The following is a 13,586-nucleotide window of genomic DNA, read 5'->3' as shown; positions in this document are numbered from 1 at the left end:
AAAAAAAACTGTATACATTTGCTAAATGTGTTATTAAAAAGCAAAAACATTGTGTTATTGTCACGTTAAACACAGAACGGATCATTAAAAAACTGAAAGGAATTTAAAAAGCAAATAAAATTCTCTTGGTACAAAGATCATTTATTAAACACAACTGAGTCAAGTAGCGTTTCAAACTACAGTTCGGGTTTCAAAGTCAGGTTTCAAATTGGGGGTTAGCGTTAGTTACTGGTTAGGCTTAGGTGTTAAGAGTTAGGGTTTTGAAGTAGTGTTTCAACCTAGCGGTAGGGTTTCAAACTACTGTTAGGGTTTTAAAGTCAGGTTGCTTAGCGGCTAGCGTTGGGGTTACTGGTTAGGGTTAGTTTTAGGGGTTAGAGTTAAGGATTAGAGTTAGGGGTTTGAGTTAAGGACAAGAGTTAGGGGTTAGTGTTAGGGTTTCGAAGTGGAGTTTCAAACTAGAGGTAAGGTTTCAAACTAATGTTAGGGTTTCGAAGTCAAGTTTCAAATTAGGGTTACCATTAGGACAGGGTTGGAGTTAAGGTTTAGTGTTAGAGTTTCAAAGTAGTGTTTCAAACTAGAGGTAGGGTTTCAAAGTCAGGTTTCAATGACTCAATGGCTTCTAATACCCTAATGATTGTGTTTTTCCTGATTAATATTTGGTATTGTCACAAACGACTGCCAGACCTTGAGGAGAAAGAAATGTGACAAGAACAGTGTTGACAACATTTTACTGGAGAATGATGAAATGCCAGAAGCTTTCATGTACAATACGCACCGATGGTGGGAGACTTCACGGAAGGAAAACGATGCAAAAAATATATAAAAGGCACAAAAAGTTGTCAGACAACCACTTTTCGCAGTGTCATCAAAGACGAAGCTGCATCGGTCAACAGACAAGTTTTCCCTTTTGCCGCAGCCACAAAAAGCTTATTTCTTCTTCTTCTCCTGCGTGCTGGTGAACCACTGGTCCAGCAGCTTCTTGCTGTAGTAGATCTGCCAGCCGTGCACCTGCACGGAAATGACGATCGCCAAGTACATAATCGTCACGGCCGAGAAGCCGAAGATGAAGCGGTAGGCTTTGCCGTGTCGGTACAGCTGCTGAGCCACGGGGAACATCTCCATGCTGCCGTAGATGAGCGGAGCTACCGAGAACAGCCCGGCGCTGATCATGGAGATGACCAGGTAGCTGATGTTGTTGCGTGGCAAAGCCATGAAGCTGAAGACGGTGGGGATAATGCTGAGGAGGTAAGGGTACTCCCACTGGTACGGTGAGGCAACGGTTTTGTGGGACACAAGACCCAGCTGGCTCACTGTCACCTAACACACGAGACACTTCAGAAGGAGCTCAGCGGTCACTCGGCAATGACATTCTACCTGAGCTGCCATCAGCACCCACACCAGCAAGTGGAGCAGGTTAAGTTTCCGGATTTCGGACTTGAGGGCCACGCTGAAAGAACATATAATAAAATAAAACTTGATTATTCTTCGCATGTTGTCACACTTGTCCAGCCAACTGCGATTGGTGGAAGTTCAAATTCAATTCACAGAAAAGTTGTGCGATTGTATGAAATTACAAGCTACGATGAATTTATGTTAGAATATGATTACTAATGTGATTGACCTACCTCATTTGGTAGTGTGAGGCCACTCGCTCCCTGTGTTCAAAGTCACTGCCGTCCGTGCCTGTCGCGCGCGGTCCCGCTCGGGAAGCCATGGATCACTTCTACATCACAGACAATATAAAAGTTAAACTGTTATAGGTTTGTGTTCTGCCAATGGCCAGGCTTTTAGGGCATGAATTTAATTTGACGGGATTTTGTGTGATCTAACACTGATCGTTTTTTTGTTCTGATGTGGAAAGATAATTTTTTGGAGTGTGATCATTATTTGTAACAATGTGAAATAAAGTCATCATGTGACTCGTCGTAATCCCTAAATCTGCTTGAGAGCCCATTTGAATTATTTTGAAGGTGTCTGACCGCTTAGAGGTCAGATCAGTTCTTCATCAACACGCCACGTGTCGTGTTACTCCGTTCCACTTCTCCACTTTTGGGTTGACTTGGCTAAAAAGCCATTGCCAAGCACGTCTAATTTTAATGAAGGCTGTCCAGGGGTTATTAATTTGGGTTTTGTCTTGCAACATTTTGCAAAAGGCATCGTCGACAGCGACTGACTAGCATTTTAGCAAGGAGCACTTGGCGATGTTTATGTGCGATGAATAAAATACAAACATTTATTTTAAATTCAAGACTACTTAATAGCCCTTACGTGTTCGTCGATTCCTCTAAGTATGGGAAGATTGTGCACACTGACGGCTCCGGTGTACGGAAGAGGAAAGCGGCTGATTGGTCAACAAACGTCTTCGTCATCGTTTTAGCGGCGGTTGCAAACTGTAATTGTACACTACCGCCATCTACTGATTTGGAATGCTTGTTGCTTTAACTACTTACACTAAGTACACAAAAACTAATGAAACAAAACAAGTATAAATACAAAAGTAAACACCGAGCAGAGTTTTTTTTGTTTACTCCTGAAAGGTATGTTTAATATTTTATGCCATTGTAGCATCATACACAGTTTGAACAATAACATTGATTAAATATAGAAGGGGGAATCCCGGCCCATATAATACTTCAATTAAAATTATTAGTATTGCACATAAAAGTTCTATATGACATACAGAGCTCTAAGATGAATGTGAATGTATTACTTGATAGCTAAATACAACTAAACTGTACTACGTGTATTAAAAAAGGTTTGAACAGTGTTTCTTTTGTGTACCACCATAGTGTTAATCATATGACATTGACAATTATTGAACTAATCAGTTCATTTACATTCATTTTAAAAACTGAGAAAATAAAAAAACTAAAGCGCTCATATTTTCAAATTCCAATATATTTTTCAACATTTATTTTCTTTAATTTTTTAGCAGGAATTTAACACCTGGCAGCGTTTGTCCTGCAAACAAAATGTTTGTATGCAAAGAAAAACAATGAGACTGAAGGTATTGTCTAAAGTCAAATGCTTTTTTTTTTTCACGATTAAAAAAAAAAAGTAAAGAACAATGGCCGATTGTCATTTCATCCACCTTCTCAGTCATAACACAGATCCATGTTTATTGCCTCAAACACATAAAAAAAAACATTCACCACAGTGAAGATCGTTTTTTGGACTAGTAACTGTGCAATTAGCACATCAAAAGACACTTTGTTCATGTGTAAATACAGATGTCACAATTTCTACAAAATATTACTCAGATAGTGACAATGTTCCCAAAGCACATCCAAACAGGTTCACTTCATTTGCCGCTTCAGTCGTGATATTTTTAAATACAAGTGCTTTCAATTAGATTGGGTACAATAAGTATCCAGAAAAAGTGGCGTGGACGTACTGACTGGCGTAAAGTCCTGCTGCCTGCTCAGACGGCAGCTGCAAGTGCACGATGTCGGCCTGCTGTAACTGGAGCACGGCGCTACCGGATGCCTGGTCCAGCAAGCCCTTGACACACTCATCGTAAGTGTACAGCATTGGCTCGTTGTTCTTCATCAGTGCCACCCACACGTTACTCCCTTTGCAGTGGACGTGGTAAGAAAAATAGTAAACCCCTGGTACGCTGCATGTAAAAACACCAGTTTGAGGATTGTAGTCCTGGTTGCCATTCTGTAGGATTTTGTCAAAGATCACGGGAGAACCGACAGATGGAAATGGATTTGTGAGCTTTGCTGTAAAAGCTGGCATCTCCAAGGCATTTCCACCAGTGTTGCCACTATACCTTGGCTTTTTGTACGCTTGTTTTTGACCGCTGTATGGACCCGACACTGCAAGGGTTTGGCTGAGGTCAGGATATGTTGCAGAGAGTCCTGGAGGACCAGGGGGTCCAGGTTGCCCTGGTTGTCCAGGAAGTCCCTGAGGTCCAATAGGGCCAGTGTTACCCTTAGGACCAATTTGACCCGCCGGTCCAGGTGTCCCCTCACCAGGATAGCCTGGTAAACCAGAAGGTCCTGTTTCCCCCTTTAGACCAGGCATTCCTGGAGGTCCTATTGGGCCACCTGGTCCTGAAAGTCCTGGGATCCCCTGTGGTCCGTGATGGCCTTTATCACCAGGTTGGCCAACTGCTCCTCTTGGCCCAGGTAATCCCGCTGTGCCGGGGGCACCAATTAAACCCCTGTTACCTGGTTCCCCTTTGGGGCCCACGGGTCCTTGAAATCCTCTCGGTCCAGGTTGTCCAACCTCGCCCATGAAGCCTGGCTGTCCCGGAAGGCCTCGTAACCCTGAATCCCCTTTCAGTCCAGGATTTCCTTTCGGCCCAACATCACCATCATCGCCCTTTTGCCCAGAGAAGCCAATGCTGCCTGGTGGCCCCATTGGGCCTGGCTGACCAGGTCTGCCACTAGAACCTGTCTGACCAATAACACCTGGAAGGCCTGCATGACCCTTTTCTCCTTTTAGACCTGTTGATCCAGGAACACCGCTGTGTCCTTTGTGACCCATGGGTCCTGGAAAGCCTTGTTTCCCATAACCAGGCAAACCTGGACTTCCTGGTAATCCTGGAGCGCCCGGTGCACCTTTGCTTCCAGGAAACCCAGGTTGACCAGAAAAGCCATCTTTCCCTGTTTTTCCAATTCCAGATAAGCCCGGTGGACCTGGTTGGCCTTTGTCACCGGGTGGTCCTGCTGGTCCTGGCTGTCCACGAGCACCAACTTTTCCTGGCATTCCCGGATGACCGGGAAGACCATTCGCACCAGGTTTGCCAATCCCAGGCATCCCAACATGTCCAGGTGGACCCGGTGGTCCACTAGGTCCTTTCAACCCAGGAAAACCAGGTATGCCAATTCCTTTTTCTCCTCTGAGACCTAGTTGGCCAGGAAGCCCAGGAGGACCTCTTTGACCCGGCTCACCTTGAACACCCACCTGTCCTGGCAGACCTTGACCTCCAACCTTCGCAATTCCAGGGAGGCCAGGTGGACCCGGACGTCCTTGAGGACCAGGAAGTCCATTTGGCCCCTCACGACCACTAGGTCCTGATTCACCTTGTGGCCCAGGCAATCCAGGTCCTCCTGGTTTTCCAGGCAATCCTGGCAGTCCTGGTTTGCCTATTCCCGGGTACCCTTGAGGACCAGTGGGACCTGGTTTTCCAGGTATTCCTTGCAATCCATGTCCTGGTAGGCCTGGTGGTCCCTGAGGTCCTGGTGGGCCTTGAATGCCAGGAGGTCCTTCTCCACTTGAAACATGGGGAGGTGGACCTTTGGCTCCTCTGAATGTTTGCCCTTAAAAACAAAGAAATTTGGTCATGAGAGGTGAGGATTCAATCCAGATGAAGAATCAGTCCTCAGATCTCTAGTGATTTCATTTGAAAATAGTGAGACCTTTGCTTTCCGTCAATAGCCGCTCTTTGCCCAACTCAAATGGAAGTTGAGGGAGCTCCATACCGTACTGACCCAGTAACGGCATCTCGTTTCCTGAGAAGGGCTGTTGCGGATGGCCATCGTTGTACTGTGGCTGCGGCTGGTATTGCTGCGATGATGTTTTGCTTCTGGAGAATGAACCACAGTGGGCCAGATGGACCACAGCGATGAGTATGTGGATGGGTTGGAGGATTACAGGAACCATATTCTACTGTGCAAAAGAAAAAAAAGAAAATACAACCAGAAAGTGTATCAGTTTTGCTACATCATAGCCTCCTTACAAAATAGATTGAATGTATTTTTTATGGCAGAGTGACAGAAAAAAATAAACCTAGAATTGCTCAATTGACAAATCAAAAGTTTGCTTACTTTCAGAGTTCTCCTTGTCGAGTAAACGTCTTTGTCCACCTTACATTAGGTTGCTTCTCGGGCTCGTTTCCAAGGCATGAGTTGGGAGGTGGCCATGTAGAGACGACGCCAGTCTGGTCTGGGCTCTGTCCAAAAAATGAATTACAGGTAAGTTCAGGATCAAATGGCTTCTTCTTCACCTTGGAGTGATGTATGATTGTCCCAAGCATTTCTTTAACTGATTCCCAATGTAAAGATCCAGCACCATGGACAGAACCCCACAAGTTTCACATCATCTTAGCATTCTATTATAGTCCAGGAAAAGCAGGAGGGTAACTAAATGAAGCATGGTGAGCAGTGATGGGAAGCCACATTCAAGGCCAAGCGTTGGCTTTGATGCAAAAAAAAAAAAAAAAAAAAAAAGGATCTAATACATTGCAAGACTTGATAGGTTAGTCCTTATTCTGTCGGAATCATCCTGGTCCGATATGGGAAGTACTCCGTCAGTGGAGAAATAATCTGTTATGCAAATTTAAAAGTCATATTTTAACATCTACAAGACAACGTTACTTTCTTATGATATTCAAAAGTTATTTTGAATTTGGAAGTCTCTGTATAATTTGGAAAGTGTTTATGTTTATTGTACAAAAAGCTGTTCAAGGAATATTTCTGTTGTTGGAATGATACAAAATGCAATTTTGAAAAATTTTCCCTTTTTATCTTAAAGTATTTGTAAAATTATTTTTGAAGGTTGTAAATAATGAATTGCCTGTTGTTTTGGTTTGTTTGATTTTCTCACATTTAAAAGCTGGTGACTTAAATATATTTTATTTGTAAAGAAAAACAACTACAAAATGGCCAAGCTTAAATAAGCTTTTGCTAGCACCATATTTTGTCACCACTCATTAAATTGCTGATAATCGTTGTGTGGTAACAAAAAAAAAAAAATCTTCTAATTTGAATAACTCCAATAACAAACTGACCGCTTTTGGAAGTTAGTAGTTGTGGTCCATCTGGCACATCATCGTTCAACAATCAACACATTTGAGAACTAGACCAGCCTGTTTCAGTGGAATGTTAAAAACAATGTGCAGAGCTTTGAAATGTTTCTGGACCCTAAACTCAGGTTGGATCTGACCTCCAAGAATGCATCAATCCGAACCGACTGGATCAAGCGAGCTCATTCGTCAAGGTGAATACACAGCGGAGACCGTCCAGAATAAATGAGTGAGCGTCTCTTATTTCCTTGCATGATGTTGAGAATCTGGCACAAAAGAAAAAACCTTACAAATGCCTTTTGAAGCCCCACCTGATGCTTCCAGATGGCCTACTTTAAGAGTCTTTGAAGTGCACTGTGCTCGGAGCCCAGACTATGTTTGACATGCAACACTCAGCTGATCAGCGAACAAGAACCGAGGCCAAGACATCTGGGAAAGACACCTGTGTGCGTGTGTGTCTTACATTGTGTATTAGAGGGGTGACTTCAAAATGGATGCGCACGCACACACGCATGCGCACATGCGCGCGCATGACGAATGTCCAGGTCACCTTCCGTCTCGCCGCAGTTTTTATTTCCAACAAATGTCAACAATTGAATTGATTTCCCTGCACGCTTCGCAGCCATAATTTCTCGGCAGAACCTTGTGCGCTTGCTTTGGCTCCTATTTACGTTGGCTCCCAAAGGCACTCGGCCTCGTTTTATGGATCGGATGGGCCAATAATAACATACGATCAGTATGGGAAATTCTCAAATTTACAGCTGCGATAGTTTAATTCTAGATCGTGATATTAATATTAGTGGGTGATACAGAGGAGACATTGTTGAGAACTAATTGTTTTCCCACATTGCAGACTTCAATCCATTTAATAACTAGCATTTCTGGTGCATAAATTATATTAATATTGCTTGCTCCTGATTATTCAGATAGGACCGTTTTATTATGATCAATTTTAATTCCACTGTATTGCAATTTGTATAATTCCTACAACAGTGATGTGATTGAGAGGTCAACTGAGTCAGGCCCACGTATGCAAGACAGAACCTCATTTCTCTCAACTACGCCCAACGGCCTTGACCTGTACCCACCCAGAATCTGATTGCCTCCCCTGAGGCCAAATGTTGTTCCAACAAAATACTACAACTATAAGAACCGGCTTCTATCTGCAAACAACAAAACTGAGATCATTACCAAAGCGTATATTTTCCAACCCAACTTGCAAGAGAGGAGAATATCTATGACTCAACAAAAAAGCAGGCAGCAGTGTGGTGGGATCAAGAAACACATTCCCTCCGAGCTACATCAACTCTTCCTGTCCAGGAGGCAGAAGCGAGCCAGCGAACCGAATGTGGGGCACAGGACAAAGACATTAACAATAACAAGGCTGCAAAATAGAAAAGTCTGGGCCTGCTCAGGGAGGCGTCTGGTCCTCCTTTGAAACCGTCAATGACAAGGTCCAACAATAACAGAAGCGCTGCCAATCTCCAGCATGTCAAGATGACGTGTTGTTGCTTGTCACGTCTTTTTATTATTATTATGAAAGCACGTCCCTAATCAAATTAAGCACTGAAAAAAAAATCATCAGGACCAACCCATGTCAAGTTTGGCAGGTGCGCAGACAGAAAGCGGGACAGACAGACAGACAAACACACACATCGCTGAGTTTCAGTTTGGCAGCTTTCAGCCCCTGCATGATGATCTCTTCACATTCTGAATGCACGAAAAAGAAGACTGCACAAGAGTCTTTTATTATCGACAAGGAGATAATGCAAAAAGAGTGAGACTGAAGCCAGACATGCCAGAAACACACAAAACAACAACTTTACGTGCACTTCTTACCTGCACGTGAGTTGCTGCTCGATTGCAGAGTGGATGGATGTCGCACAAAACTTTGATCGTGGTGAGGCTTTTATGTGCAGGAGGGAGGAGCTGCGGAAGCAGAGGACGGAACCCAAATACTGTACAAAAAAAAAATATCCACAGGATCTGCTTAAGAACGTGCAGTCAGACAACGGCCAGCTGTTTGCTGGAACATATTTTGGTTAGCCTCGATTAATATCAAGGTGCTATTAAATTTCTCCATCCGAATATAAAAGGGAATTTTCTGACTCGATACGACAATGCCCGGAGCCAAATATTTTAGCATCCCTATGACGCATTTCAATGAGACAACAATGCAACTACCAGTAAGCCGTAAAACGAAAAACATAAACGGCATAATTTCTACCAACTGTGTGAGATTGTGACTGAGTCTTTTGAACTTTTGCTCAACTTCTTGCTTATTTCAACGTGCCATTTCCCACGACGAACAGATGGTTCACATTAAAGTCATCATTTTTCGTACTGCTTTTAGAAAAGAAAATAAAAAGCCGCTCCAGGACAAAAAAAACAACATGCATCTGTCGATTTAAAGTCGTTGTCACAGAAAACAGTTGCGGTATGGAGTTGAAACCGATTATTATTTCCCTGCATCGATCATGTTAACGACCGAGCACACCGCAGAGAGGAAACAGTCGGCAAGGAAATCGTGACGTCACAGCTATACAGTACGTAATAACGCGAATATATTCTTTCGCAAGGCCGCTTGTTAAATGCCCAATATTCTTTAGTCTCTACTTCTAGCACAAGCATGAAACCTGTTAAGTGGGATTTTTTTTTTACCACCACGTAGTGCAAAAGATGCTGTCCTCTTTTTTTTTCTTTTTTACTGTGCATGACATTGAAACGTTCCTAGGGCAGAATTAGGACGAATTACTGGAAATCACTTTCCTCTTCTCCAAAATCCACACACCCTTGAGCAAGGCACGAAAGCCTCACACGGAAATCTCTCCTAGGAGTATAACCTGAATTTCCCCTTATGGGAAAAATTAAAGTCTTAATATTTCTGGCTGTTACATTAAGGAAGAAAAGGAAACGATGACGTCACAGGCATTTCAGCTGGTTGAAAGAAAACATGTGGAGGAATTTAGCTACAAGGTCAGTGAGGAAATCATCAGATAGAGTTTCCCAGTCATTACATCGTCTCGCTGCTCTTTTGTCTGCATCTTAATCTCTTCACATCTACCACAAATACACGTACCAATCAAAAGAAAATAGAAAGTGCATCCAGGACAGACTACTGGAAAAGAACCTGAACTAAAATCACTGAAAAGCTTTCCAATTTCTGCATTGGGTGGAATTTTTCCAATGTGTCAAGAATCAAAGTCGACTATTGTGTCCCGCTCAGCAACTTGACGGCATCAAGTAGGAAAGCATCTAAATGTGTGTTGTTGGATTGTAGCTACAGTGCGGAGGATTTGTTAGCTGCTTCCCAAAGAAAACAACAGGCTAACTCCAGCAGACTTCATCATAAGGGAAACAAGGAAGGACGCCTCACACTGCACTTTCTAATTAAAAAGTCTTTTGGGGTAATGTGATCCTCGAGACGTTTACTTTGGAGCAAATATGGCTCAACACTGTGTTGTAGCTACAGTGGCTATCAAAAGTCCACACACCCCTGTTCAAATGCCAGGTTTTGTGGTATCGGGGAAAAAAAAGATAAGTGATTTCAAAATCTCTCTCTTTTTCTGCCAAAATTATTTGTAATTAAATTAATCCTTAATTTAATTTAAATATTTTAACCTATGTTGAGGGTTTAAGGACTTCTGCTTAAAAAAAAAAAAAAAAAGAGACTGATTTACATAATGCAAGGCTGACAGGAAATTGAGGGTCAGGGGCTCCCTGGGCTCTGCTTGTCCTGCTTTGATAAATGAAAAGTGCTGTCTCTTCGTTTGCCAGCGGAGCCCGTTTTTACTGGCCTGCCTCGGTGGAGACACAAACAGGCAGATTCCATGCCGGCGATGTTGACAGAGCAAAAAGTGAGCACCCGTGATGCGAGATGCTTGGACTCGACCACGGCCAATCGGCACAGTGGTCAGGTCAGAAAGGGGAACTGTTAAAGGATCATTACTCTCAATAACAGGACAAAGAAGGCATTTTCGGCATTTGTGGACGTGCGGCTTACAAAAAGAAAAAAAATATAGATGAGGCTCAAGGTTAAATATTAGCCCGACAGACGGCAGTTACTGAAAGCGTAATAATGCTCGCCGCGGCCAAGTGAACTCAACTGGACATTTCAAGCAAATTACAATCGGAGACTGACCTTGGCACAAATTGCAAGTCAACAGAAAAATTGCAACCTTGGCATTCTCACCTAAAAACAAAGTTTTGAGTCGATACATTTTTGACCGAAGGAAACAAAAAGATAATAGTGTGGATATACTTTGGCATTGCGGAGCTACTGTAGGATTTTTTTCCCGTGGGAGGGGCTCAATGATATCTCAGTGGGTCTGCAAACCTTTTTTTAAACAAAGCCAACACTGATAAAGATTCATCATATGTTGCTTTCAAGATATGGGTAGAAATGCAGAAGGATAAAAAAAATTTCAGGTGGTGGCACCAGTGTTGGCAAAGCACCCGTGCACTCCACACGCTTCGCTTTTTACCCGCATGCAATTCACCATTTCCTTTCCGGAAATCTACAGATTTGTGTTTGTCATCATCTTTCAAGATTTCACCGTTTAAAAAATACGCAATAATAATCAGCTACTGCTGTGCAAAAGATGAGACATGGCTCACACTTAATTAAAGCACATTTTTATTTATTTATTTATCTATTTGGAAGCCTAAAACCTATCTACTAAAACTTGAAGTAAAAACATTTCAAGTGGCTGTGTCCCATCACTTCCTATTGGCAATCCTCTTGGAGCGTCGAAGCACAATATTTGGTTGTTCCTCCTTTTTTCCCTCCTGCTGCTGCTGCTGCTTAAGTCGCCTTCCCGCCGGCCGACCACGCTTCGCCTCGTCCGCCTGTTTGACACTTTGCACCGGTGATGTTGTCGCCGCCGCTTCCTGTCTGACAGCCTTCGGTCTCTTTCGGGCGCCTCGCTTAGGTTTCGACTCATCTGCCGGCGTCTGCTCTCCTGCAGCTTCTTTGGGAGTCTTCTCCGCTTTGGACTTTGAGGGGTTGTTTGAACCTGCCGGTTTTCTGTTGGTCGGGAGATCGGTCCTTGGCGCTGCTTTTGTAACAACCTCTTGTTTGGTTGCACCCTTGCCTGCTGCTTTCCTGCTGGTCGGCAGATTTGCCGTGGGGGTCGCAACCTCTTGTCTGTCCATCTAGTCAAATATTTAACAGTGTTAAGACCTAAAGTGAAATTCCCGCGTTGTAGTCGAGCTCTTGCCTCTATTTGAGCCAGCTTGGATTTGAGGTCTGATAAATCTCTCATCAGCTGCTGAATTGTGGTCTAAAACCCAAAAGAAGTGTTGCAATTGAAATGCTTTGATTTCCTGCGGTTGTGTTCCTCACCTTGTAAGCAACAAGTTGTTCCGCCAGATGTTCTCTCTCATTTGTGTCCTCCTTTCTCCTTAGATGCACATATGTTAAAATTTTAAGGATGGGATTTTTGTCAAAATGATGTCATAGGACACGCAAACTGCAAATATATACCAACTGGTCTCCTTCTGACTGACTGCTTGCTTCTTCCCCTTCTTCTTGTTCAGTGTTCTGTCCACATCTTCCTTGCTCACAATGGCCAGCAGTGGGATGGCTTTTAGCTCCAATACTTTGATCGATGAGAACATGGATCCAAGTACCTTCTTGTGATGCGCCACCAGCTCAGAGTAGGATGAAGACTGACAGGCGCAAAACATTTGAAAGAAGTAAATTAACAGTGATGAAGACACGACACGAAGCATTTATAAAAAAAAAAAATTAAAAGTCATCTGCAAAACTGGACATATTTATATTAACGATGAGAACTGGTTTCAGAGAAGAAACAACATTTTACGTATTCAATAATAAACTGAAGTAAAAAAAAAAAAAAAACAGTCTAACAAGGTTTTTTTTTTTTTTAAACAAAGTCATTCAGACTTCTCAGCTCACCTTCTGAAGTTCAGCTTGCACGTTGTCACCGGGGTACAACATGGACTCCAAGACCAGCTCCGTTTGCAGCATGTTTCGCAACTCCACCAGCTCTCCCTGAAGGGCACGTTACTAAATTGCCATCTCAACTTACGCATGTGAATCAATTCAAATCCAACCTCGAGCTGCTTGATTTGCTTCTCCACCTGCATCTTCGTCATGAAGTCCAGGTCACTTGCTGTTAACTGATAGCCTTTCATGCCGTCCACCAATGAGTGAGAGAAAACTCCTAAAACTTGCAAAAACGCAAACATTCTGTTATCTTCTGTCATGCTGGAGTGTCATAACTATAATGCATCCAACAATTCAATTTGTACAGGTCATATCCTTTGATTGTCCTCGGTTCAATAACTCCTTTAGGTATAGCAGCATCATTGAAAAAAGCCAAACCTGGTTTTGTGTCGTTATCCTGAAAGACATCTGGGTCATGGTGCTCGCTGCTGCCCCCCTTTGGATGGCAATCGCAGGTCTTGGTTAAAGGAACCACTTGGACTGAAAACGAATCAACCAAGTCAAACAACAGACTCACCTCTGGGTCCTGTTTGAATTCCACCATGTGACTTTTCTCATCTTCATTGGGAAATTCCAAGCGTTGCTTCACTTGGGAAGGAGGCGGCGTCCTAGGCAGTTGTCGGCCGGTTGGGATGTAGTGCAAACTCCCTTTCAGCTTCTTCAAACTATTTCCAGCCATGTGGAATGTGCGAGGTAACAAGTGCTTTGGCGCTCCTGCTAAAACGGTTAGCCTCTTTCCCTGCTGTTTTAACCACTCGATTGGGATCACCTGAGGGCGCAATACTTGTAGCTGGCCACTAGAGGGCAGCAGAGTTCCGCAATTTGATGGTGCATTCTGATTGGGCCTTTTTCTGGATTATG

The 13,586-nt window shown here is 43.3% G+C and overlaps 3 protein-coding genes across 6 annotated transcripts; all 3 read right to left on the bottom strand.

Annotated features, from left to right (window-relative positions):
• Positions 1-711: 711 nt before the first annotated feature.
• Positions 712-2,398, bottom strand: LOC147062684 (protein jagunal homolog 1-B). Its single transcript, XM_085907280.1, has 4 exons — positions 2,269-2,398; positions 1,626-1,723; positions 1,375-1,447; positions 712-1,317 (listed from the first exon to the last, which is right to left on the bottom strand). Exons 2-4 carry the CDS (start codon positions 1,712-1,714, stop codon positions 928-930), a joined length of 552 nt encoding a protein of 183 aa, XP_085763406.1. The 5' UTR covers positions 1,715-1,723; positions 2,269-2,398; the 3' UTR covers positions 712-927.
• Positions 2,399-2,533: 135 nt separating this feature from the next.
• On the bottom strand, positions 2,534-9,961 carry LOC147062683 (uncharacterized). 3 transcript variants are annotated; one of them, XM_085925129.1, is made up of 5 exons: positions 9,834-9,961; positions 8,594-8,712; positions 5,778-5,902; positions 5,370-5,619; positions 2,534-5,270 (listed from the first exon to the last, which is right to left on the bottom strand). In XM_085925129.1, exons 4-5 carry the CDS (start codon positions 5,611-5,613, stop codon positions 3,349-3,351), a joined length of 2,166 nt encoding a protein of 721 aa, XP_085781255.1. In that variant the 5' UTR covers positions 5,614-5,619; positions 5,778-5,902; positions 8,594-8,712; positions 9,834-9,961; the 3' UTR covers positions 2,534-3,348. The 3 variants fall into 3 exon arrangements, with proteins under 3 accessions (XP_085781255.1, XP_085781262.1, XP_085781270.1); XM_085925136.1 differs by having other exon boundaries at positions 5,370-5,616; XM_085925144.1 differs by having other exon boundaries at positions 5,442-5,619; positions 9,834-9,960.
• A 1,412-nt stretch (positions 9,962-11,373) lies between these two features.
• On the bottom strand, positions 11,374-13,505 carry LOC147062682 (uncharacterized). 2 transcript variants are annotated; one of them, XM_085928125.1, is made up of 8 exons: positions 13,243-13,505; positions 13,104-13,161; positions 12,833-12,942; positions 12,675-12,770; positions 12,240-12,424; positions 12,099-12,156; positions 11,974-12,036; positions 11,374-11,908 (listed from the first exon to the last, which is right to left on the bottom strand). In XM_085928125.1, exons 1-8 carry the CDS (start codon positions 13,402-13,404, stop codon positions 11,474-11,476), a joined length of 1,167 nt encoding a protein of 388 aa, XP_085784251.1. In that variant the 5' UTR covers positions 13,405-13,505; the 3' UTR covers positions 11,374-11,473. The 2 variants fall into 2 exon arrangements, with proteins under 2 accessions (XP_085784251.1, XP_085784259.1); XM_085928133.1 differs by having other exon boundaries at positions 12,833-12,948; positions 13,243-13,501.
• Between the last annotated feature and the right edge of the window lie 81 nt (positions 13,506-13,586).

This window comes from Syngnathus leptorhynchus, chromosome 1 (assembly GCF_054491065.1).
Source record: "Syngnathus leptorhynchus isolate UIUO chromosome 1, UIUO_Slep, whole genome shotgun sequence".
In the NCBI taxonomy this organism is placed as follows: domain Eukaryota; kingdom Metazoa; phylum Chordata; class Actinopteri; order Syngnathiformes; family Syngnathidae; genus Syngnathus; species Syngnathus leptorhynchus.
This window is presented reverse-complemented; position numbering and strand designations above follow the sequence as displayed.